Below are 23,194 nucleotides of genomic sequence, written 5' to 3'. Positions count from 1 at the left end.
TTAACATCAGTTTTTATATAGACAAAACTACTGTACTGTTCATTATTACAATTCCTCAACATAATTCTAATTATATAACAAAATAACTTTGGAAAAAGGTAACAGTGTAAGCTTTATGTGATTTTTATCTTTATGCAGTGTATAAGGCGCACCCAAATTTTCACTCTCTTGTTTTGGGGCGAAAGATGCATCTTATACTTCAAAAAATACAGTATTTAGCGACCCACAGTGGTATAGAGATGGATGGAATTACAGAATGAACAATAAGATTGTTTCCTAAGATTGTTTCATCAGTAGTAGAATTTCTTACCTCTTTATCTGGTAATGTAAATAGGAATTCTCTGTCAAAACGTCCAGGTCGTCTCAAAGCGGGGTCTATGGAATCCAATCTGTTTGTAGCACCAATCACCACAATCTCACCTCTATGGTCTAAGCCATCCATCAATGCAAGCAATGTAGACACAATTGAGCTTAAAAACAAAAATTTAAAATATGTTATCCTTTACATGGTAGAATCCACAGGACTTGTTTTAAATGCCTGAGAAAAGTGATTTTACAGCAGGTCTTCACAATCCTTTTCAGACTCAGGACTATGTTTTGCTTAACGTGCACCTCAGGATTCCTGTCTTTGATAAGACAATGACATAAAGCAAAAACATAAAATATACATGAAGTATGTACCAATAAATAAATAAATGCTGCTAATATGATTAATTATTCGGTTCATTTTCAAGTATAGGTCCTTGATGCAGTACTGGTATCTCTGGAGGCTGAGAGGATGAAGAGAAACTGACTTTTGCTTAACCTGACAATGCAGAGCAGTTCTGGATTTTGCTCTTTCCTGGACCAGGAGTCCTTGCTCCCAGTCACTCATGCTTTACACACTCCTGCTTGAATGAATGCAAGATGCTTTATATGGGGGCTGTTCTTGAACACTATTCTACAGCTACAAATGGTCCACAATGGAGCAACAATATTGGGTGTTCCTAACTTTGGCCATGTTACACCTCTTTATGCAAGATGCAATGGCTCCCAGTTTCTTCCGGGTGCAATTCCAAGATGCTGGTTATCATCTTTAAAGCCCTACATGGAACCTGATTATATGTGGGACTGCCTTTCCCTAAGAATATCTGCCTGTTCCAGTTTGGAGAAGGTAGGCAAGCTTGAGATCTCCTCCCTGAAATCCTGACCTAGAGGGACCTTAGAAGCATGCCTTTTCCATGGCCGCCCCTACCTTATGAATACCCTTTCACCCAGGTGCTGGGATAGGATAGGATGGACTGAAGGCAATTAAAGTTGGCTGTGGAACATCCTAAGATTGGGCACAGCAACTTTAAACACTCAAAGAGCCATTTGGACCAGTTTCCCACAGAAAACACAGGGAGCCACTAAGATCCTAACCAGAAGCTCCCCGTTCAATTCTGGAGTTGACTGGAAGTCCGGTTTCCCCCACCATAGCTTGGCACCCCTTTTTAATCTACCTGTCCCAACTGAAAGCCCTATCAATTGTGGACCCAACCAGAGAACCTGCTAGTTGCCACAGAACCTCTTGGCGTACCGTGCTAACCCCTCCCTCAACCGGAAGGTCCTCTCAAAATTGTGGCACTGACTGGAGACAGGGAGCCACAACAGAGGGATGAAAGAGCTACATGCAGCTCCAGAGCTGTCCTAAGGAGTTGATATGGGGCTATGGTTTTTGATTGTTTGATGGTTAAGTTTTAGAGTTATTAGGTTTTATTGCTGTTGTGAGTTGCCTAGAATTGTTTAATATGAACAAATACACAAATCTTTAAAAGCAATAAACAAACATGTTTCTGGAAGTGTATTATCTGTAACAAAAAAATTTTTTTTTCTGGACACAATCTAGTTCCAAAACAGACAAACAAGCTCCACAATACCCGAATTAGTCCCTTCTGAAAGAGATGTTCCAGAAATAAACATTTTTGCATTTCTACATTACTAATAAGTTGGTGTAGAAAACTGCAGTTCAATCATTTTTTGAAGGATTCCTAGAGCTGTACACAAAAGCCTGTATGAAACTGCTGGATTTCATTGAAAAGAAATAAAAAGGACAGCTGAGATCAGATTTTTTAATAACACCATAACAGAGAAAGCTAGAAAATATATAATAATCTGCAGATAAAAGGCACCTCAGTTAAAATCTGCAATGTTTTCAGATATTTTATACTTTCATGCTTGACCTAAAGAGTTTATTAAACATTGTTCAATAGAATGGAAATAGTGAAGTGTAAGAGAAAAGTTAGGGAACATTTCAGTTGAAGTATGTTCATGGAAGATTAAATATATCCATAAGCAAAAGATTGTAGGAAGTTACTTCAAGTATACAAAGTAGTAGTATGATTAAAATTCAAATAAAGGTTTTGAGTTGATATAATAACAAAGTCTAAATATAATTAAGTGGAAGGAGGCGACTCTAACCTTATTAAACTACATATTTCTTAGGGCTAGTTACAATGGAAAAATACTTTATATAATTGTTATTATATATTATATGAGCCAAGGTGGCTCAGTGGTTAAATGCAGCACTGCAGGCTACTGCTAGATCAGCAGGTCAGCGGTTCAAATCTCACCGGCTCAGGGTTGACTCAGCCTTCCATCCTTCCGAGGTGGGTAAAATGAGGACCCAGATTGTTGGGGGCAATATGCTGACTCTCTGTAAACCGCTTAGAGAGGCCTGAAAGGCCTATGAAGCGGTATATAAGTCTACTGCTATTGCTATTAAATATTAGACTATAAAGGTGATGACAATGTATTTTTGCAACATTATTTTATTACTATTTTTAATGAATCAAAGAAAACCTACAGATTTTTAAATATGCATATTACTTGATCAAAAGTACTGTTATTTATGTAGGCAAATAACTAAATACTATGTTTCCTTGCTTATTTAACCATCTCTGTACAAATTTTCTCAAAATAGAATGGATTCAAGGTCAAATTACTTTTTACAATCTTTTGAATTTAATCTGTCATATTGAAGTGCAAATAAATTTTGAAGAGTTATAGTTTTTAATTACAAAGCACATACCTGTGAATCTGATCTTGCCTACTGGACCTTACAGGAGCAAGGCCATCTATCTCATCAAAGAATATAATTGAAGGACGCATCTGAAAGGCCTAAAAAGAGAAGTTCAAATTAATTATGATTCAAAGTAGTTGTGCAGAACTCAAGACACAAAGAAAGCAAATTTACCTGATCAAACAGCAGACGAAGCTGTCGCTCAGATTCGCCCACCCATTTACTGAGACAATCAGCACCTTTTCTCATGAAAAATGCTATTCTTTTGTCTCCATGACTGCACTCATTAGCAAGTGCCCTGGCAACAAGAGTTTTTCCAGTCCCCGGTGGACCATAGAAAAGGCAGCCCCTGGAAGAATTCAAATTTGCAGTTAAAAGTAATCATTTCAGCATACTCTACCCAATCACTTTAAGACATTGGCAACCAGGTTTTTAAGAAAAACCTCCTACAAACAGCACACAAAAGGCACAGAGCTTATTACACTGATGTTCTTAGTTATCAATATCGGTGCCTATGAATTTGGAGGTATGAGCATGCTAATTAATAATCATCCTCAATGGTCACAAAACGTAGAGGCTCAGGGCATATTTCCTCACAGACACAAGAATGTCCTCACTATTGTTCCAGCTATTTTCCAGAAGTTACTCATCTTAACAAAGAAATCTCACTTCTTGTTTTGAAGTTTAACTTCTGGAATACCACAAACCAACTGTGGAGCAGTCAGTCACATTTATTTATCATATTTATACAGCCACCCATCTCACAAAGGCAACTCTGGGCAGTGCATAACGAACAGTTAAAACCACATATAAACAAACAACAATATAGGCAAGATATACAAACGACTGAAGAACAAATCGATATTAGATTGTGTAGAAATCTTGGTATTGAAAGAATAAAAGTAACCAGTTCAGCAGTGAAGCTATCTGAGTATGTCTCTATTCAAAAATTTCCCAGAATGCTAATTTTATATGTACATAACCAAGAGATCTCAGAATTTTTCCACTTGAAATTCCATAAGGAATCTGAAAATTGTAGTTAAGGACCTACAAATTTCCTGTAAAAGATCCCCAAATTTCTAGATTATAGATTGCCCAAGCCAGGCACCACAGGCAGGTTTTTGTCCATGATTATGGACTCAAATGCTGATGCAGAATTTTCTGTGAACTTCTTCTCATATGAGGTCAAAATTCAGAGGTGGCAATGGTGCTTTTGGGCATAAACCCTTTTCTAAAATTACAGAAATGATCATGAAAGATAATGGAGAACAATAGGACTGTACATGATACCAAGAACAAAGGTGGTAGCAATTTTAATGATCTTTATCTTACATATCATCATTTCAATTTTCTGAAATGTTTGTATGTGTTATCCTTTCTTAACAAGCCTTCTGCATTAATAGATAATTATTCAAAATATTAAAGTTGTTGTTGAAATAACCCACAGGTTTTTGATATGCATCAATTATCTGATTTCAGGAGTTCTAGGAGAAGATGCAGACATGAGATAGAATGAATTGAAACCAAAAGTATCAATTGGCAGCAGCATTTAATGAATCTCTGTAGCTCTTCAGAAGGAGGCAACATGAATGATTTCCCTCTAGAGCAGGGGTGTCAAATTCAAGAACCGCGGGACGGATGTGGCACTCGGGGTGCTTAGATCCAGCCCAGAAATAGCAAAGGACTGGCCCATCCTTCCAGCTAAAATTATTCTAAACCATTTTCTGACAAAACTGATAGCATTTAGGATTGTTCCTTCGTCCAATTTTTTTAATGGTTATTTTCTTCTATATTTGGTGCTTTTGTATTGGCTGCTATATTTACATTCTCTTGGCTCTAATAATTATTTCAATTTCTAACCTCTGTAAATAATGTAATTTCTTATTTCCCAATTCTTAATTTGTTCTTTCTTAATTCGGACTTGTTTATATTTTGCATTATCTCTTGTGGAAGCCTAGCTATAATAATATATTAATTTGAAATTACAAAAATGTATACAAAAATAATTCAAAGACACCTTCAGGTTCCTTTAAGGTTTGAGTACTTCTTAATATAATATAGTATAAATTAATATAATATAAAGTTAGAACACATGTATATTTTTTTTATAAACTACTATGACTATGACCTTGTCAATTTTAACTTGCTACTTAAATTGATCTAAATAGTGCATCAAAGTGTTTATTAAGAAATGATCTTGTTGTCTAAAGGTCTTAAGAAACTATCCCAAGAAAGTCCAAATTTTAAAACGACTTTAACATCCAGTAAAAGGAAATAATTTTAAGTACTACCTTGGAGGTTGAATCTTGAATCTCTCAAACACTTCTGGATAAAGTAGTGGGAAAACTACCATCTCCTTTAAAGCTGAAATATGATCAGAAAGTCCACCCACACTAGTAAATCGCACCTAAAAAGGGAGAGTTGACAAATGGAAATAATAAAAATCATAGCCAAAGTAAATGCTAAATATTATCTATCACTGTCCTCAAAAGTATCTTTTAAGTTTATTATCAGTATATTAAAGAACAGCTCAATCTACATGGTATCCAGGAATCAACAATAACTCAATGTCACATAATGAATAACCAAAGAATAGTTACATTAATTTTAAAGATAAGGTTATCTACATTCAAGTTTTATGTCAGAATGCAAGACATCAAATCCTTACTGAAGTGTCTATTTGCATTGGATCAACGTCAGCCAGGCTTGCTCCAATTTTCATTCGATCTCTGTGGATTCCCTTCAACTCATCTTTTTGAAAATTCAGCGGAAGGCATCTAAAGTGAGAATTAATAGTTGTTGAAAGTGCTGAAGTAAAAAGTAGAATTTAATTTAGCCAAAATTTAAAACCCTGAATAGAAAAATAGATGTACAGTAGTTTCATAGTTAATGTTAAATCCTGGTAACATTTAATTATGGAAAGTCAGAATTTACCTTTTTTCACTGACAATATTTTAGACAGAACCCCCCCAATGTAATCTCTGGGAAAAATACACTACCCACTTAGAATAAATACCTGCTCAATGCTTTGTTGCGACTTCTTTTCCTACGTCTCTCAAAGCGTTCTTCATCATCAGATGATGACGAAGTTGTGGAATCACTATTATGAATTGCATGTTTTCGCCTATTTTTTTTAAAAAAAATAAGTATGAAAATGCTTGTTGTGGTAATATTAATGTATTAGTAAATATATGCTGAATGAGTGTAGATATGAGTGGTTGATTAGAAAAACGGTTGAAGAATAAGGAGAAAGTGTAGCTAAAATCCATGTTGGATTTCCTCCATGAATCTACATTGGCTGCAGTGGTGGGTTACAGGCAGTACACCCCAGTACGGGCGTACCAGAGCCTGCCCGCAGCACCGGGTACCACATCGGTAGGGTGCTCTGGAGGGCCGACCCGCCCTCCTTACCTGTCTTTAAAGTTTTCAGCGCTTCTGTGCATGGTGCATACAGCACCTGCACAACTGGAACATCACCGGATGGCAAGATACATGCGCACACTGTGTGCATCCATGTGGACGATGCCGGGCCCGTTCCAACCGTACTAGTTGGAACGGGATACGGAACCGACCACTCATTGGCTGGATATATAGTTATGGTTAGTCACTCTGACAAACATAGACTGACAAGCAAAGCATAATTTTAATTTACATTAAGAAGCTGATACTTGATTCTGCATACTATGTAAACCAAATCTCTCTTGAAAACAACATTTATGAGGACATACTGTACATGTAGTTCTCACTTAGCAACCATTCAATTACAATGGAGCTGAATAAGCTGAAGTTACAATGACATTGAAAAAGTGAATTACAACCACTGCAGTGTCCCATGGTCAGGAGATCAGACAGTAAAGTTTATTCTATAATAAATTATAATAAACTTTTGCTAAATTAATCATTAGGGGGATACAAGCAGCATCTGAAACATTGCTACAACTGTATCTGTTGCACACACAAAAACATACCTATTTATCTTTTTACAGAAAGGACTCCGTGGTCCTGCAGGGCTAAAAGAGAAACTCCCTCTTACTGGAGAGGCTGCATCATCATAAAATAATTTAGGCTTCTTCTGATGCCTGGGCTCTGTTAACAATATCAAACATTTTTTTTAAAAAAGTAGGCTAATATTCTTGCTTCTATGATAGAGAATGAGAAAACATGTAGCAAAACATTTGTTTACAATAAGCCTAATTTTTAACTTGTACAAAGTTCATTTGTTAACTTTGTTCCTGGAAAGACAATCAGAAAACAAATCCAGGCAACATTGGCTGAAAAGTTACACAATAAAGATGTACAACTGCATGAAATGTTAAGATGGCAGCCCCTCACCCAAAGCAAAACAAAAGCAGATTTGCAGCAAAAAGTAACTTTTCCAAGTAATATATTCACAACCACAAATAGAGGACATATGAATCAAATTTAACTCAGAATGTTTTTTTTTAAATTCCAACCAAACAACATAAGCAACAATTAAATGGATTCTAGCAACCCGGCTAATCTGTACAATTATAGAACAGAACCAAACAAAGAGCCAAATGAGTTAATTTTAGCAGCCATCATCAAGGTTATAAAAGCAAAACCTAAATTCCCTGGTTAAAGGCTTGAAGCATCTTCCTAATTAACATGGTTGCACAATATATGGCTCTGCATTTAATCAGGCCTGCAAAGACAAAGCCCAGTAAATCTTTATGAAATCCACAGGTATATTATGCTTTTGCACTTGGAAATCTTCCATGGGAAAAAAGCATACCACACAGGAACAACAAAACATTACAAATCACAATCTCTAACTTCCAGAAATGTGAAAACTGCAGAATTTACTAGAGAAATTAAATTTTTTTTCTTATGATCAAAGCAGTATGTTCAGTCCTTAAGTACTATATGTGCTTAACCAACTGCCTCCCCAATCCTCTAATTCCAAGTAGAGAAGGGATAAAATCTGTCACTGATTTATTGACTAATGACTTTTTGAAAGTTTCAATAAGAAAAAACATTAAAAAAGAACTAATCATGGACCTTTATTTTATGGAATAAAATGCCTCTTTTTGCCTTCAACTTACAATGTTTATGAGGAGTTTGATTGGATATCAACACACATTAAATACCATATTTTTCAGAGTATAAGATGCACCTTTTTCCCTCAAAAAAGAGGCTATAAATCTGGGTGTGTCTTATATATTGAATACAGCATTTTTTGCTTCCCAAAACTCCATCCCCTTCACCAAAATGGCCATGCAGAGCCTGTATGAGGCTTATAGAGTGCTCCTAGGGGCTGGGGATGGCAGAAATGAGCGAAAAACGGGCTGTTTTTTGCTCAATTTCCCCCCCCCCCTCAGCCCCCAGGAGCACTCTACAAGCCTCCTAAAGGCTATTCATGCCCACTAAAAAAAATGGGCCAGTTTTCGCAAAAAACTAGCCATTTTTGGGAGGTCTGCAGAACGCAAAAACTTTTTTATTTATTTGCCTCTTCAAAATCTTGGTGCTTCATACTGCGGTGCATCTTATACTCCGAAAAATACGGTATATATTTTGATATTGGAAATTTGAAAATTTACAATAAACAAACGAGATTTCCAGGAATGGTATAAAAGAAACCTACTTTCTGCTGAAACTTGATAACGTACAACAGTTTTTCGCTGTCGGAGATCATAGCGCTTTTGATTTTCTTCTCCATCTTCATCTTCATGGTCCTCAACTTCTTCTGAAGATTCTAATTAAATAAAATAAATTGCTCTAGCTTTAATAGTTTCTGAACCCATAACAAATTTCACAATTGCTACATGTAGCTTTATTTTCTATTTCAGCTAGAAACATACACATTTATCAGTTTTATTTTTTGCTAGAAAAAATGCAGTTTCAATGTCCATATCAAACCAGATCCAATTTGAAGCTACCTCAAAATTCTAATCATGATCTGAAGGAAACAGATAATTTCAACCCTTGGTAGAAGGTAATGGGCAAATCACTTCTGAAAACATTGCCCACAACCACTGAAAATACCATCCAACAACTGCAGAGACCTGGTCCAGGCAGTTGCCAGGAGTCAAAACTGCCTGGAAAATAGGTGTAGGTACACATATGCAAAAGTACAATATAGTAAGAGAAGAGTTTTAGTGAATTTTCTGAGAGGACCACCAGAGATTAACCTGAAAATTCTGGATAATCAATTCATAAGACCAGTCGGACATATGACCAACATTCACCAAACACTTCTCAGAGGTTTTTGATTAAAACATCTTTCATTAATTTACCCATAAGTATATCCCTCACTCATACTCCATACTTCAAATTTTCATATATAACAGTACAGTTCTAAAAAGTAAAAGCAGCACAACAACCTGCACTTCCATCCTGATTGTCAGAGGTTTCTTCATCTGTCCTTTGGATAGCAGGTTTCCCTCCAGAGTACATATCAAGGTTTCCCTGGAAATAGCATAAAATCTCATTCAAGTAATCCAGCATTACATGATGCTTCGGTGACAATTTCAGTAGATTCAGTAAATGGAATCAGTACAATTATTGGACTGCGCAAATCTGTTGAAAAAGATCTTTCATAAAGTACAGATGCACACCTTTCTGAGCTGTATTTATCTTACTCAATTGCTTTGGAAGCCGCTACTGGTGCTTGCAGATGTGTTTGGCTTTTGACCTGATCTAGTTTGAGGATGCAGAGAGACAGGTCACAGCCACTTCCAAAGCCTTACAAACAGCACTTCTAATTTAATGATTTGGAAAGAAATATATCTCCTGCAGTTATAAAGTACATCTTAGAATTACATAGAATTTTCTCAGGTTATGTTCAAATTATCAAAGCAAAAGCAATATTGATACCTCCACAATAATGAATGTGCACTTACTCCTTTTCTACCATTGAACACCACAAGGTCTTCCATCATTCGTCTACGGCGCATCTTCTTCATATCGTCCATTTTTTGTAGTACAGCTTCTGCAGTACTGACAAAGTAAGCAACGTATAATTAAACAAAATGTTAACAAAGAATCAGTTAAACAAAGAATGCCACAATATTCAGTTCATAGAAAGCTAGAACTATTAATAAAAGCAGGTCCAATCCTGTGTATATCAACAGACAAGCAATAATGTCCCTACTTGTTTGTTTCTTTTTTCATTTGTATGTTGTCCATTCCAGAAAGTTTGCCCTTTTCTTTACTCTTGGAGCTCCTTCTATCATAAAAACAACAACACACCACCAAATACAAAATTTCCTACCATTTTGGAGTGAAAAAAAAACAAACACTAAGATTGTAATGTAGGTGCATGTAATATTTTCCAAAACAGGTATATTTTGAATTTTTAGAGTATGTTGGTAGGTACTCTGAGAAAATGATTATCAGGCAGGTATGGTTAGTCATAAAGCACTCTTTTGCCAGAAAATAAATAATGTGGATCTGCAAAACTCAGGGACATTCTAAAACCACTTTCCAGATATCTCCAACTAATTCCTAGTCAGAGAACTTAGTTTTAAAAAGTGCTGAACTTCTCCCAGAAAAACATAATCAGTGGGTAATGGGGGAATATTCCCGAGGTATCCAGAATATTCCATGCTCAAATTAGTAAAGCAGCTACTGGTGTTTGTTATGCAGCATTCCAATATCCTCTTGATTTTTATTTTATTATCTTATTTAAGATAGATGGTGCAAGGATATACTACATCAAACATCTTGTGAAAAAACCAATTTCAGTAGGAACCACACTACAGGTAGTCCTAGACTTACAACTGTAATTAAGCCCAAAATTTGTTTCCAAGTGAGTTAAGTGAATTTTGCCCCATTTTTATCACTTTGTGCCACAATTATTAAGTGAATCACTGCAGCTGTTAAGTTAGTCACACAATTGGTTAAGTGAATCTGGCTTCACCATTGCCTTTGCTTGTCAGAAGGTTGCAAAAAAAAAGGATCACATGATCCCAAGATTCTGTAACCATCATAAATATGAAGCAATTCCCAAGCACCTGAATTTTGGTCACATGATCATGGGGATATGCTGCAGTATGAAAAATGATGTCACTTTTTTTCAATGTAACTGTCAGTCACTAAATGAACTGTTGTAAGTCAAAGACTACCTGTATTTAGTTCTTAAAAGTGTCTGTTTCAGAAGCAAAGAACTGTCCCTTGGGGGCAGAGCTCTGCCCCTACACGAGATATGACCCTATTTAATTTATGGTCTTCCAAAATGCTTGCCACTTCCAGTATACAAAAAGGAAGAGCCATTAATCAACTGGAGCTTCCTATTTTTTATAGAAGGAATCAATTATGGAGGAAATAAAAAGATAAAACCTTACTTTGTAATTAGTTTGTCAAAGAGTACCGACTGGTTCATAGTACTATAGCGACTTCGTCTAATTCTGCAACTACGACGGACTTCAACATCCCCATTTTCTTCTGCAGCATGTTCTTCAGGCTTCCCATCTACTCCTTTCTTCAGAGATCTGGTAACAGGAACTACAGCTCCTAAAGTAAAATGAAGAATTTTCCTTTGCTGCACTTCCGTTTGTTTCCTAAATTAAGGATCATGTCAATTAAATTTCACTTCACTTTCAATCTTTATGTTGAGATCTTTTTAAAACTGTTTTTATGTGTTCAAGGATAGTTCCCCAGAATATCTGAATTGCCTGTAAATTTGATAAGCATCCTTCACCCACAAATCTCATCCATATAATTAGTAACATTTGTTTAAAAGTAACTTTGTCAATGGAAACAAAAATACTTTGTTATTTATCACAATAATAAAGTAACTTTGTACCAATTTTGTTGTATTTAAGTATAATGACAATAAAGATTATACTTATATAAAATACATTTCTTTTCCAGTGTCTTTTTTTCTACTGCACACTTCTACCTAACCTTTCACAAAGCTGACTTATCCTGATTGCAAAAATAAAAAAATAAAAAAATGACATAGCACAAGGCATTAAAGGTTGCCATGGTGGTAGGAAATCAGAAAATTTTAGGAGCTTGATACTATGTGAATAGAAGTACAGGTAGGAATAGACATACATATATTCACCCTTCAGTTTCAGCTGCACATCTCCACATGACTGTTTCCATTCCACAGTATTAATTATCTCTCCTACTTTGGCCATTTGCTGTGAAGTTTCTCTGAAATATTCCTTTTCAGAAACTTGTTCGCATAATTACTATTGAATTAATATATTCTAAACTTCTAAGGTAGTATTTCTTGAACTTTTTGCTTAAACTTTGTGCCTTCCTACTTTTAAAAACTATAGAGAATCCCAATTTTTTTGCTTATATGATTATATTTATGGATATTTATCACATTAAATATTAAAATGCATCCATTTGTATATGTATTTAATGAACCATAAAAAATTATCAAAAATAAGTGTTCTTTATTTAAAAAACATTTTTATTATCAAATAAAAATGAGAAGAGTGACATTGTTTTAAAATTTTGCAAATAACTTCAATACTTGGCAATTAATTTTGAAATTTGAATCTCTTTGAGAGCATGAAAGGGTTCTTTGACCAAACTAAGAAATACTCTTCTAAGGTATAGACTTTGATGCAAGAAGCTGAAAATGATACACAGTAAGATATTTGAGAGGACAAAAAAGAAAAACATCCAGCCTGTCACCCAAAAATATGAATAGCATGTAGATTGATTATTAACCAATGTACTGATAAATTTTGGCCCAAGCAAATCCCAAGAGGTTTTGGCTGATTTCCAGATTTCAGATGAAACAACATCCAGCTGAGAAAGGAGAGACAAAGTTGAAGTACAAATGTTCCTTGTCTCCCCTCCTTAATGCTGGGGGGCATCTCCTTCTCCCCCTTTCAACCACTGCTCTCACACCATGTCTCCAATCTTTCCAGAGGCCTCCTTTCCTCTCTCCTTTGCTACCCAACTTCTGGAAAAAAATCAGCCGTTATATTTCATTGAAACTAAAATACTGGAAATGTATATTTCCACCCCAGTTTGAACATGGTTTAGCTGAAATAGAATATTTTGCATATTTCAAACCTCAAGCCACCAAGGCCACCTTTGTAAAAGCAAACCCAAGGATGTTTTGCATAAACAACAATTCTCTGAACTAGAAATTTCAGTCAATATATTTGAGCCTCTGCAGTCTATCCACAACCAATAGAATGTATATTTTACTAGATTTACCTTCTTCACCATCTTCATTCTTTCCACCCGCCTGCATTCTAGCCAGTTGTCTGCATAGAAGCAAAGATATCAAGTTTTTATCAGCTTGACGTTCAATTAATAGCTTTTATTTAGGTCAGTACTAGAATAAGATTTAGTATCAGAAAAATTAAGTGGACTTAAAAATGGTTTGTGCTGTTTCAGTTTCTATATACTTCCTTACTTATGATTATTCCATTTTTTTATTTGCTTTGTTACCTTGCCTCTACTATATATATATTTTTAAATTGTTTTTTCAGAGTCTTTTGGTTTTGGGGGGTAGTTTTTGTTTATTAAAAAAACATGCTGAAAATTGGTTATATAGTTTTAGTTTTCACTGAATTACAGTTGTATTGCAGAACATTGACTTCCAATTTGAAAAAAGAAAGAAAGAAAGAAATGCAGCTCCTGGCTGGTTTTTCAAAGGATACAATAAAATTAAAATGTTCTAACAGTATTGTAGAAGATAAAATATGAATTATCTTTTTAATTTGCTAGTCTTCCAAACACCCTTTAAAAACATTTGTGCTTTTCTTAGTTCTAATAAGTTCTGTTGGTATAAACATTTTTATTTTTTTTTATTTCTGTAAGCTTTTCTTAGAAAATAAGGTTTTAATCAGAAAATCATTTTCAAGTCCTATAACACTGCTGTGCTCTAAAGCAGTGGTCTCCAACCTTGGCAATTTTAAGACTTGTGGACTTCAACTCCCAGCGTTCAACTCTGGGAGTTGAAGTCCACAGGTCTTAAAGTTGCCAAGGTTGGAGACCACTGCTCTAAAGGATCCAAGTATAACATAATTTTATCAAGTGATCTGTAAAAGAAAAAAAATACCTTGTAAAATGTTTCCTGTTAATCTCATTTTCACTCAGTGTTGACATCGTTTTGTCAAAGCTAGGGCTTGAATAATGCGGATTATTTTTCCTCATAGATCTTAAGGTGTGCTGCCTTGTAAAATGCCCACATTCTTTGTCTGAAGAGAACTCCTGAAGCAGTACAATAAGGATAATTAAGATTGCATAGTTAATTATGTTCTAACTCTGATGTGTAACAACTTTCTTTTAATTTGAAATATTTATGCACCTTAATTCTGATTTAATATTTCTGTAAGTTATTAAAACAAAGTAGATAGCAAAAGTGATCCATCAAATGATGTCTTAAGCTGCTTAGGTTTTAAAAGACAAAAACAAAATTAGGTTGTATATATACATTCACAACTCCAACTAATATATCTCTGGTATTTCCATAAGTATTCTTATCAGATTATCCAAAAATTCATTAAACAAGGAGACAATTTATGTCCTGTGGAATAAGGAACCACTCACCAAGAATTCCATTTATGCATAGTTTATCACCATTATACACTTCTTATTGAATGTGACAACCAACCTTTTATTTATGCATTTATTTATGCAACTTGCATCTCATCTAAGTGACAATGGATGGCTCAGAACAGATAAAAATGATTCATTAAAAGCAAGTTTGGTAATCAATGTAGAACCTTCAATTCCATATTCTTGTAAAACATTTGTTAGCCAACATCAAATGAACGTAACACATTATCTGAGAATATGACAACTTATTTTATATTTGTAATTCACTTCTGCATTTGAATACAAAATGTATATATGTATGTATGTATGTATGTATGTATGTATGTATGTATGTATGTATGTATGTTTGTATGTATCATTCTGACACTACCTCATTTCATACACATACAGGTAGTTCTAAAATTATGATCATTCAGGGACCATTCAAGTTATAGAGCCATAATTTCAAAAAGCTCATGAAAAGGTTGAATGTCATTTGAACAAGCCCTCACACAATTTGGCTGAACAGCCTCTGGAAAAATGACCAGCATAGCCAGCAGCTGCCTCCTGAACAGCTGGGCAGGGTATGCATTGTCAACAGAAGCAGTAAGACAGCTAGGATCAGTTTGGGCTGCAGCTCTACCAGGGCCAAGAAGCACAGGGCAGCAAGGGCAGCAGAGTGGAAGGAGGCCAAAAGGGTTAGATTAGGGGGTGGGGGAAGAGAGGCAGGTGGGGGAGTTAAAGAATAGATAATCCCTTACTTTACCAAGACTCAGAGATGGGAAAGACCAAGCTGGGAATAGTTTGGATCAGTTTGAGCCCTTGGCTAGTGACCAGTATGATTCAGTTTACAATACAAGTAGTCCACTAATGTAGTTCCTTTAGTGACCATACAATGGCACTGAAAAGTGACTTATGACCGTTTTTCACTTATGATCCTTGCAACATCCCCATGGTCACGTGATTTACATTCAGAATGCCAAAACAGATTCATTTAAACCACTGTTATACTAATTTAACATCTGTAGTGATTCACTTAACAAATGTGGCAAGAAAAGTTGTAAAATGGGGAAAAACATCCTTTTCCCCAATTCACGTAAATATGGTGCAATGCAATAAATAATTCAGTGTGTTGTCAGCTGCCAGATTAACTGTAACAATACACTGGAAAACTAGTCAGCAATATTTAAAATTGTGAGAAATGCCCTTACTTAAAAGAAAAAATGCAAAACAGCAGAAAAGATACTTCAACTCTATTTACTGTATTTTTCAGAGTATAAGACGCAGCAAGGCTTTGAAAAGGAAAATTTTTAAAAAAGTTTTTGCACTCTGCAAACCTCCCAAAATGGCCCATTTTTCACGAAAACAGGCCCATTTTTTTTAAAGGGCATGAATAGCCCTTAGGAGGCTTGTAGAGTGCTGCTGCGGGGTGGGGGCAAAAATAAGCAAAAAACGGCCGTTTTTCATTTTAAAAAAAAGGGAATGTATAGCCCTTAGAAAGCTTATAGAGTGCTGCTGGGGGCTGGGCAAAAAATGGCCCGTTCCCCCCCATTTCTGCCCCCCCCAGCCCCCAGGAGCTCTCTGAAAGCCTTCTAAAAGCTATGCATGGCCATTTTGGTGAAGGGGGCGCAGTTTCGGGAGGCAAAAAATGCTGTATTCAGTGTATAAGATGCACCCAAATTTCTAGCCTCTTTTTTGAGGGAAAAAGGTGCTTCTTATACTTCAAAAAATATGGTACATTTTGATGAAAAACTGCTTTATTCAGATTTAATATACATTATTTAGATATATCAGCAAACTAAATTACCCAGAAAATATATCTATTAAAATTGAATGAGCTCAAAAGATTTATTTAAATAATATCTCTGTAGACTATCTTTATGTACTTATATTTTCAGCAACATTTATGAGTATAATTTATGGTAGCTTCTCTGATACATTGTATTCAAATATGCTTGACCACTTTTACCTTTTATGAATTACAGAAAGTGCTTAAATTACTTTTTTAAAGAACTAGAAGCATCTGCATGAATATGTATTTCTAGAATATTATCAACTGAAGAATTAAAATTTGATTGATAAAATTTTCCATCACAAATGACATGTTTAGTTTCTGTTGTATTTAACAATTATACTTTTTCATAATTACAAATTATTTTTCACTCAAAGTAGTCCTTAAGTAGAGCATGTTTTATAAAATATATTTCTGACTACAACCTTTTCTAGAGTATGATATAGTACTACACAATGACTCTTCAGTCCTCCTACTCAACAAGAATTTGTAGATTACTCAATTTCTGAAATAATCTCTTCCTAGAGGCAGATAGCAAACTGGGACATTATATTTTAATAACTTTAGAAATAAAATATGTTGGAATATTCTCTAAAATAGAAATGTGTATTAAAAATTTCAGAAAGTAACATTTGTTAATTGTATGAGCAGTATTTTTTTATAATTAGCTTCCCAATTATGTTCTGTGCTTAATTTTAAAGGTACCATTGCATATGCATTACTGTTTAAATCTGTTCATGAGCTTTTTCAAAATTTCATATGTGCAAGACATTGCAAATTTCTAATTAACTTTAACACTGTCATACTATAAGTTGCTGAAAATAAAAACTTTTAATCACAGTGCTTTAAGATGAATTCATTTTTCCTAGATATATAAATTTGATTTCCTGTCATATCATTTATTACTTGTTAGTATTTAATATTTTAACATCAAACTCCATAGCAGATACTATGGAGTAAATATAGAAAATATAGAAAAATATTTTGGCACTCTAAAAACCATGTAACCTTGTGGTGCTAGGAAGTTTAACTTTCAGTATAGTGTGTACAAAATTGCAACCTATAAAGTTTATTATAAAATTGTAGAGGTCAGAAATTAATCTCTTTTCTTCACAGATTAAAAATATGTGTCTATTTTACTACTTCCATGAATTGATGTGTACCTTTATGCATGAGGAATAGTGGATGGGTGACAATTCTTAAAAGCTGTAAAATAAAGTTAAATGTTAAGGGTGTTATTCCTGTGGGATGTTTTATAAGCCAATGTATCAAACTCTATTATATGCAATCACCCTTCACAATAAAATTAGTTGGAATAATTGGCTGCTGTAATTTTTGGCTAACCAAATTATGTTGGCTGCTGTTTAGCACTTCCCGATAAAAACATTCTTGTTTTAATGATTATCACAAGTTCCCTGATGGAACAATAAAGTTCTAAACATACCAATTCAGTCCATAGACTAAGGCTATATCTCTTTGTTAGGTAAACAAGTTAAGATGTGTGTACCCAATAAAACCCAAATTTGCATGGCTAAAGCTCTTTAGTGATTCACACAACCACGTAAATTGAAACAACTGCAGCTCAATTGCAGCTTGGAGGCACATTACCCCCAACCCCTTTTCAAACCTATATTCTTAATGAAAAATTCTTCAAATAAGGAAGTTACAATCCAGTACTTCTGTAGCCTAACAAATATTGGATCCCTTCTCTTTCTTTTTTATATCCAGCAGTAGTATTTCATTTAAAATCAAACCGAAGAAAAAAAAGTTTATAGACTGAATCACCACTCCAGCTATTACCCAAGTTGGAGGAGTACAGGAGCGGATGAATAGCTACAAAAATAATGCCAGCAACAGAAAAGTTAGTAAAAGTTCTAACCAAACAATGCCAGCAAATCTGGAGAACACCACAATGGTTAACAATTTGGAAGGTCAGCTATAAAGAGTAAGAAAAAAGACCTTGATGGAAATATTAAACATTATCTATGCAAAGGGGGCTGAACCACTTTTTTAAGTGCAGAGAAAGGACATAATATTCAGAAGCAATTCAAGCAGATGCCTCCCTGATTCAACCTAATATAAGAAGTTGGATATCACAATTAGACCTGCAGAATTCTGTTAGAATAGAATAGAATTCAATTCTTTATTAGCCAAGTGTGATTGGAAACACAAGTAATTTGTCTTTATATGTCTCCGTGTACATAAAAAAACAAGATACATTCCTCAAGAATCATAAGATATAATACTTAATGATAGTCATAGGGTACAAATAAGCAATCAGGAAACAATATCAATAGTAAGGATACAAGCAACAAAGTTACAATCCTGCAGTCATAAGTGGGATAAATTAGGTAATAGGACCTAATAGTAATTACTTGTTCAGCAGTAATCCAGTAATTGTGTTGGGGGTGGGGGGCTATTACAGTTTATGTCAATAAAATATAGTTCTAGTCTTCCTATGGACAATTTCCAGAACTGGTCTACCTGGGAAGAGGCTGACATCACTACACCTATCAATATCCATCCCCACCTCCCCAAAGCCATAAATGCAGGTTACAAATACAATATCCTTAATTCCACAAGCTAGCAGAGAAATGCTTAGGGCCACCCAACGGCTGATGAGATGAAACTGGAAAAGGAAGATGCCAGATGTTCAACCAGATGTTAGAAAAGGCTTTGTGGCAATGAAGCCCCCAAATACCCAAATTAAGTCACTGGCTGGAGAATTCTGGGAGTTGAAGTCCACATGTCTTCAAGTTGCCAAAGTTTGAAGTCCTCTGCGTTAAACTATAGAAAGCGCTCAGGAAAATGGAAATTCATTCCAATTATCCTCATGGGAACCCATCTACAGGAGATGGACAAACCGACTGGCACCAGATTGGCTAAGAGTGAGACTAAACTATATTCTTTTTGTTTATATTACCCATTTTTGTATCCAATAACTCAACCGGAGGATTGTCATCGTCCCCCGGCCTGTATTTTGAACCCCGCGCTCGTTCCTGTTATGTTCTACCCCTTCTCCAAACTCACCGTCCGGGCTTTCCGATCGGCGGGTGGATCCCCGCTGGCCGGTCCGAGGGATCGACTTTCCACCGAGCGTTTCCTCCGAGACGAAGCCGCGGTCCTCAAAGTGAGAAACTCCGAACTCGATTCCATCGCTTCGTAGAGAGACTGCGGGGATCTGGAAGAGGCCCCGCCTTGAGGCTCGGGGCGGCCAGAGCCACCCGAACCGCTACGGAGCACCACCATGGCGATGTCCGCCTCTCCTCAACTGCCTCTGAATTCTGGCGCCACAACCCCGAGCGCCATCTCGTCACCAACCGTTCCTCGGATCCCTCCGCCGTGCCGTCCTTCTTTCCTGCGGGATTTAATTTTCATCCAAGCCGCCGCCTCAGCGATCCGTCCCGATTCAAGAGGCTTGCTGGGACTGCCCCCGTTGACTAGGTTACGCTCGGTGGGAGCACTTCTGTCTCGGCGCTAGTTTTCCCACTCCCGTTAAATAGATCCACCGCCGCGGAAGGACACGACGCGTGTCCTGCGCCCTAAAAGTTTTTGGCGCGTGGGCAAGTTGGAGTGCGGCTTGTTTTCCTTCGCTCTGATTGGTCCGCGCTCTGGCGCGCGGTGTTTTGCTGCTACTGCCCGCGAAGCTCTCAAATAGAGAATGTTTCAAACTTTGCACGACTCTTTGAGAAAGGCGCGTTTTCTGTATCAACGCAACCAGCTCACTCTTATGTTTGGAAACGCCTTGAAATTCACACGTATAAATCTTCTTAAGAATACATATAAAGTTGCACTTGTATGTGATGTACTCCCAATGGGCAAGACAAAACAACGCCACTATTCTGGTGGAACAATTTTATGGAACAATCAACTAATCTCGTACATATGTTGTGCACGGACAATAAAGAATTATCATTATTATGCAAACCGGATTAAAGTTTGTAGCAAACCTCTCTCCAACCTGGGTTTCAAAGCCCTACTCGCTGCAATCTCCTGCCCGCTGACCTAATAGAAATATATCCATTACCAGAGGAAGCCTATTTGCGCTCTTTTGGCCATATAAAAGGCGATCCCACGGAAAGGGAAATAAGTAACCATGCCTTTTTAAGTGCGGTTCTTGGCATTTTGAACTAAACACGTACATGCTTTAAGCTTTTTCCTCGACATCACCAAAATGGAAGAAAAAAATGCATTTCCCATATAATTTTGCATCTGTGGGAGGAGCAGAAGGGAGAGAATGAAATCCTTAACCGCAAAGGAAAGGTGCCAAAACAGTTTACATCTAGAAAAAAAACAGGTTCTGCTGCAAAAATAAAAACACTTATTCTTCCTTTTGTCTTCACCATTTTATCTATTCTTTTTAACAATTGCACCAGGGATTGTAATCAGCTGGAGGATCAACTCTTTTGTATAAGGAGGACCTACTTCCCTATTGGCTTGTGAAAAGTCAAAATAATTGTGCTTCTTGGCAGTACAGTGGAATGGCACACAGCGCTGAATTGGACTAAGGTGGCCCATCAAAGTTAAGTTTTTGCTTTAAAAAAAGAGAAGCCAGCTCCTCTCCAAATATACAGTGCCACCATGAGATCCCTTGTTCACTGGAATTACTAAGACTCCTTACTGCTCCTATGGAGCCAAGTATAGCTTGCATCCAAGGGACTAGAATCAGGGCACTAATGCTGAGTAGGTCCTGACATATGTCCCTTTAGCAAAGGGGTATCCCCTTAATTTTATTTCCTAACCAGTCCTCCCACAGCAGTTAAAAATAATCTAAAATGTTTTCTTACTGAAGAGACGTTGATGGAGTCACGAACATTGATTCCCAAATGAATGATTTTTCTTAAGCTGATCAGAAAGCTGACTCTTCTCTACAACCCCAAGAGCTTTATATTCTCTTTCAGGTAACAGGTGGGACTTGGCTAATCACTTTACCTGCTTGCCAGGAAAAGCTTCACCTGTTTGATTTCTATATAGCCAGCTATTGTTAAAAACACAGAAGCAACACCCCCACATAATACTTAAAAGGTGGAATTACATGGCTTATATACATGATGTACTAATAGTAACAGCAGCAAATATTTATTTGGGGGTTGTATTTTACACATTTTTAGATTCTCCTGAAAATTAAAAGCCCTTTTCCATTGGGTTTTCCAAGGTGATGATGAATTAAACTACCGAAACTTTCAACAACTGTGGGTGGCTAACAAATTATTATAAAACCTATAGAACATAGAGCTAAAAGCTGGCAAGCATGAAAAAGCAAGGGATCTCACTCTTTTTTTACCTTTCCCAGCGTTAGAACCATTTCCAGAGAGCTGGATCTTGGCATAATGTATCCCAAGAAAGATAATTGGAGCCTGGTCATTTGTGCCTCCAATGAGAACTCTGGTTGAACTGTTCAACAATCCACTGGTTTGTTTTCTTGGTTATCCACAGAATACTATTCAGAAGTATTTCTGAGATTTTACTCCTAGGCAAGTGTCTTACCTGTCAATGATTACTTCAGCTTCAACCATAATAACACACGAGCATATAATAGATACAAACTCAAGGTAAACCGCTCCAAACTCGATTGCAGAAAATATGACTTCAGCAACAGAGTGGTCAATGCCTGGAATGCTCTACCTGACTCTGTTGTTACATCCTCAAACAACCATAACTTTAACCTTAAACTGTCTACTGTGGACCTCACCCCATTCCTAAGAAGTCAATTGGGGTGTACATAAGTCCACCAGCATTCCTAAGGTCCCTGTCCTACTGTCCCCATTTATTTGTACCCATTTCCTGCGCTCTTATTCATGTTTATTCCTATTCCTGTTATCTTGTACATGAGTGACAAACTAAAGAATTAAATAAAATAAAATAAATAAGTGTCAATATCTCCGACTTGGCGCCCTTTATGTCTCCTGGAAAGCCATTGATTGCAAATTGTAGTTCCAATACTCTTAGAAAGGAGGATTTAGAGGTCTGATGTTTATGCTTATAACTTCAGCACTGACACATGACTGGAGAGATATAATTATGAAAACAGACCCACCTTTATTTAAAGTGAAATGAGCACTTCTAAATAATGTTGCAATAAAATGGGAGGGAAGGGGGGTGGGGAAATCAGGCTCCATAGAATGAATGAGCTGGAAGGGACCTTGGAGGTCTTCTAGTCCAGCTCCCTGCTCAAGGAGGAGAACCTATACAATGGCACACAAGTGGCTGTCCAGTCTCTTCTTAAAAACCTCCAGTGATGGAGCAGCGTCCACGGTTTATGGAGGCAAGCTTTTCCACTGGTTAATTGTTCTGTTAGGAAGTTTCTCCTTAATTCCAGGATGCTTCTCTCTGATTAGTTTAACTGACACTAACTCAAAAACTATAAAGTACTTTGTTAATTTGCAGCTTCTGCCTTCGCCTAAGAAAGTCTTTGCCCTAATAAAAGATTTGGCCTCGCCCTTTAGGGGCAAACTGGACAGAATCCTATTCTCCAAAGTACCTGAAGGTAGAACAAGAAGCAATGGGTGGAAACTAATCAAGGAGAAAAGCAATTTAGAACTGAGGAGAAATTTCCTGACAGTTAGAACAATTAATCAGAGGAACGACTTGCCTCCAGAAGTTGCGAATGCTCCAATACTGGAAGTTTTTAAGAAGATGCTGGATAACCATTTGTCTGAAGTGGTCTAGGGTTTCCTGCCTAAGCAGGGGATTGGACTAGATGACCTCCAAGGTGGTCCTTTCCAACTTTGTTATTCTATTATGTATCTAATTCTAAACACACGCACATTGGAATTGCCACAAGATCGCTTAACCGCTTCGTCTCTTTTTGCCTCCTCTTAGTTGAGTCGAGCAGCCTTGCAATGCAGCCGGCGTTTCCGGGGGAAGGCGTTCCTTGTAACGCG

General features: G+C 36.5%; 1 protein-coding gene across 1 annotated transcript in view; it reads right to left on the bottom strand.

Annotated features, from left to right (window-relative positions):
- ATAD2 (ATPase family AAA domain containing 2) overlaps positions 1–19,624 on the bottom strand; it is a 36,462-nt gene extending 16,838 nt beyond the window's left edge. Inside the window, exons 1-14 of the mRNA XM_087706716.1 lie at positions 19,341–19,624; positions 14,040–14,191; positions 13,190–13,239; positions 11,344–11,512; positions 9,901–9,997; positions 9,382–9,466; positions 8,643–8,753; positions 7,009–7,126; positions 6,057–6,164; positions 5,709–5,817; positions 5,332–5,447; positions 3,215–3,389; positions 3,050–3,138; positions 311–470 (exon numbers count right to left, since the gene is read on the bottom strand). Of these exons, the coding sequence (XP_087562842.1) occupies positions 311–470; positions 3,050–3,138; positions 3,215–3,389; positions 5,332–5,447; positions 5,709–5,817; positions 6,057–6,164; positions 7,009–7,126; positions 8,643–8,753; positions 9,382–9,466; positions 9,901–9,997; positions 11,344–11,512; positions 13,190–13,239; positions 14,040–14,191; positions 19,341–19,559 (1,758 nt within the window). The 5' untranslated portion in view covers positions 19,560–19,624. The remainder of the gene's footprint in view (positions 1–310; positions 471–3,049; positions 3,139–3,214; positions 3,390–5,331; positions 5,448–5,708; positions 5,818–6,056; positions 6,165–7,008; positions 7,127–8,642; positions 8,754–9,381; positions 9,467–9,900; positions 9,998–11,343; positions 11,513–13,189; positions 13,240–14,039; positions 14,192–19,340) is intronic.
- Between the last annotated feature and the right edge of the window lie 3,570 nt (positions 19,625–23,194).

This window comes from Thamnophis sirtalis, unplaced genomic scaffold (genome assembly GCF_051295495.1).
Source record: "Thamnophis sirtalis isolate CommonGarterSnake01/CBP01778 unplaced genomic scaffold, rThaSir2_p1.2 scaffold_2, whole genome shotgun sequence".
NCBI classification, from domain to species: Eukaryota; Metazoa; Chordata; class Lepidosauria; order Squamata; family Natricidae; genus Thamnophis; species Thamnophis sirtalis.
This window is presented reverse-complemented; position numbering and strand designations above follow the sequence as displayed.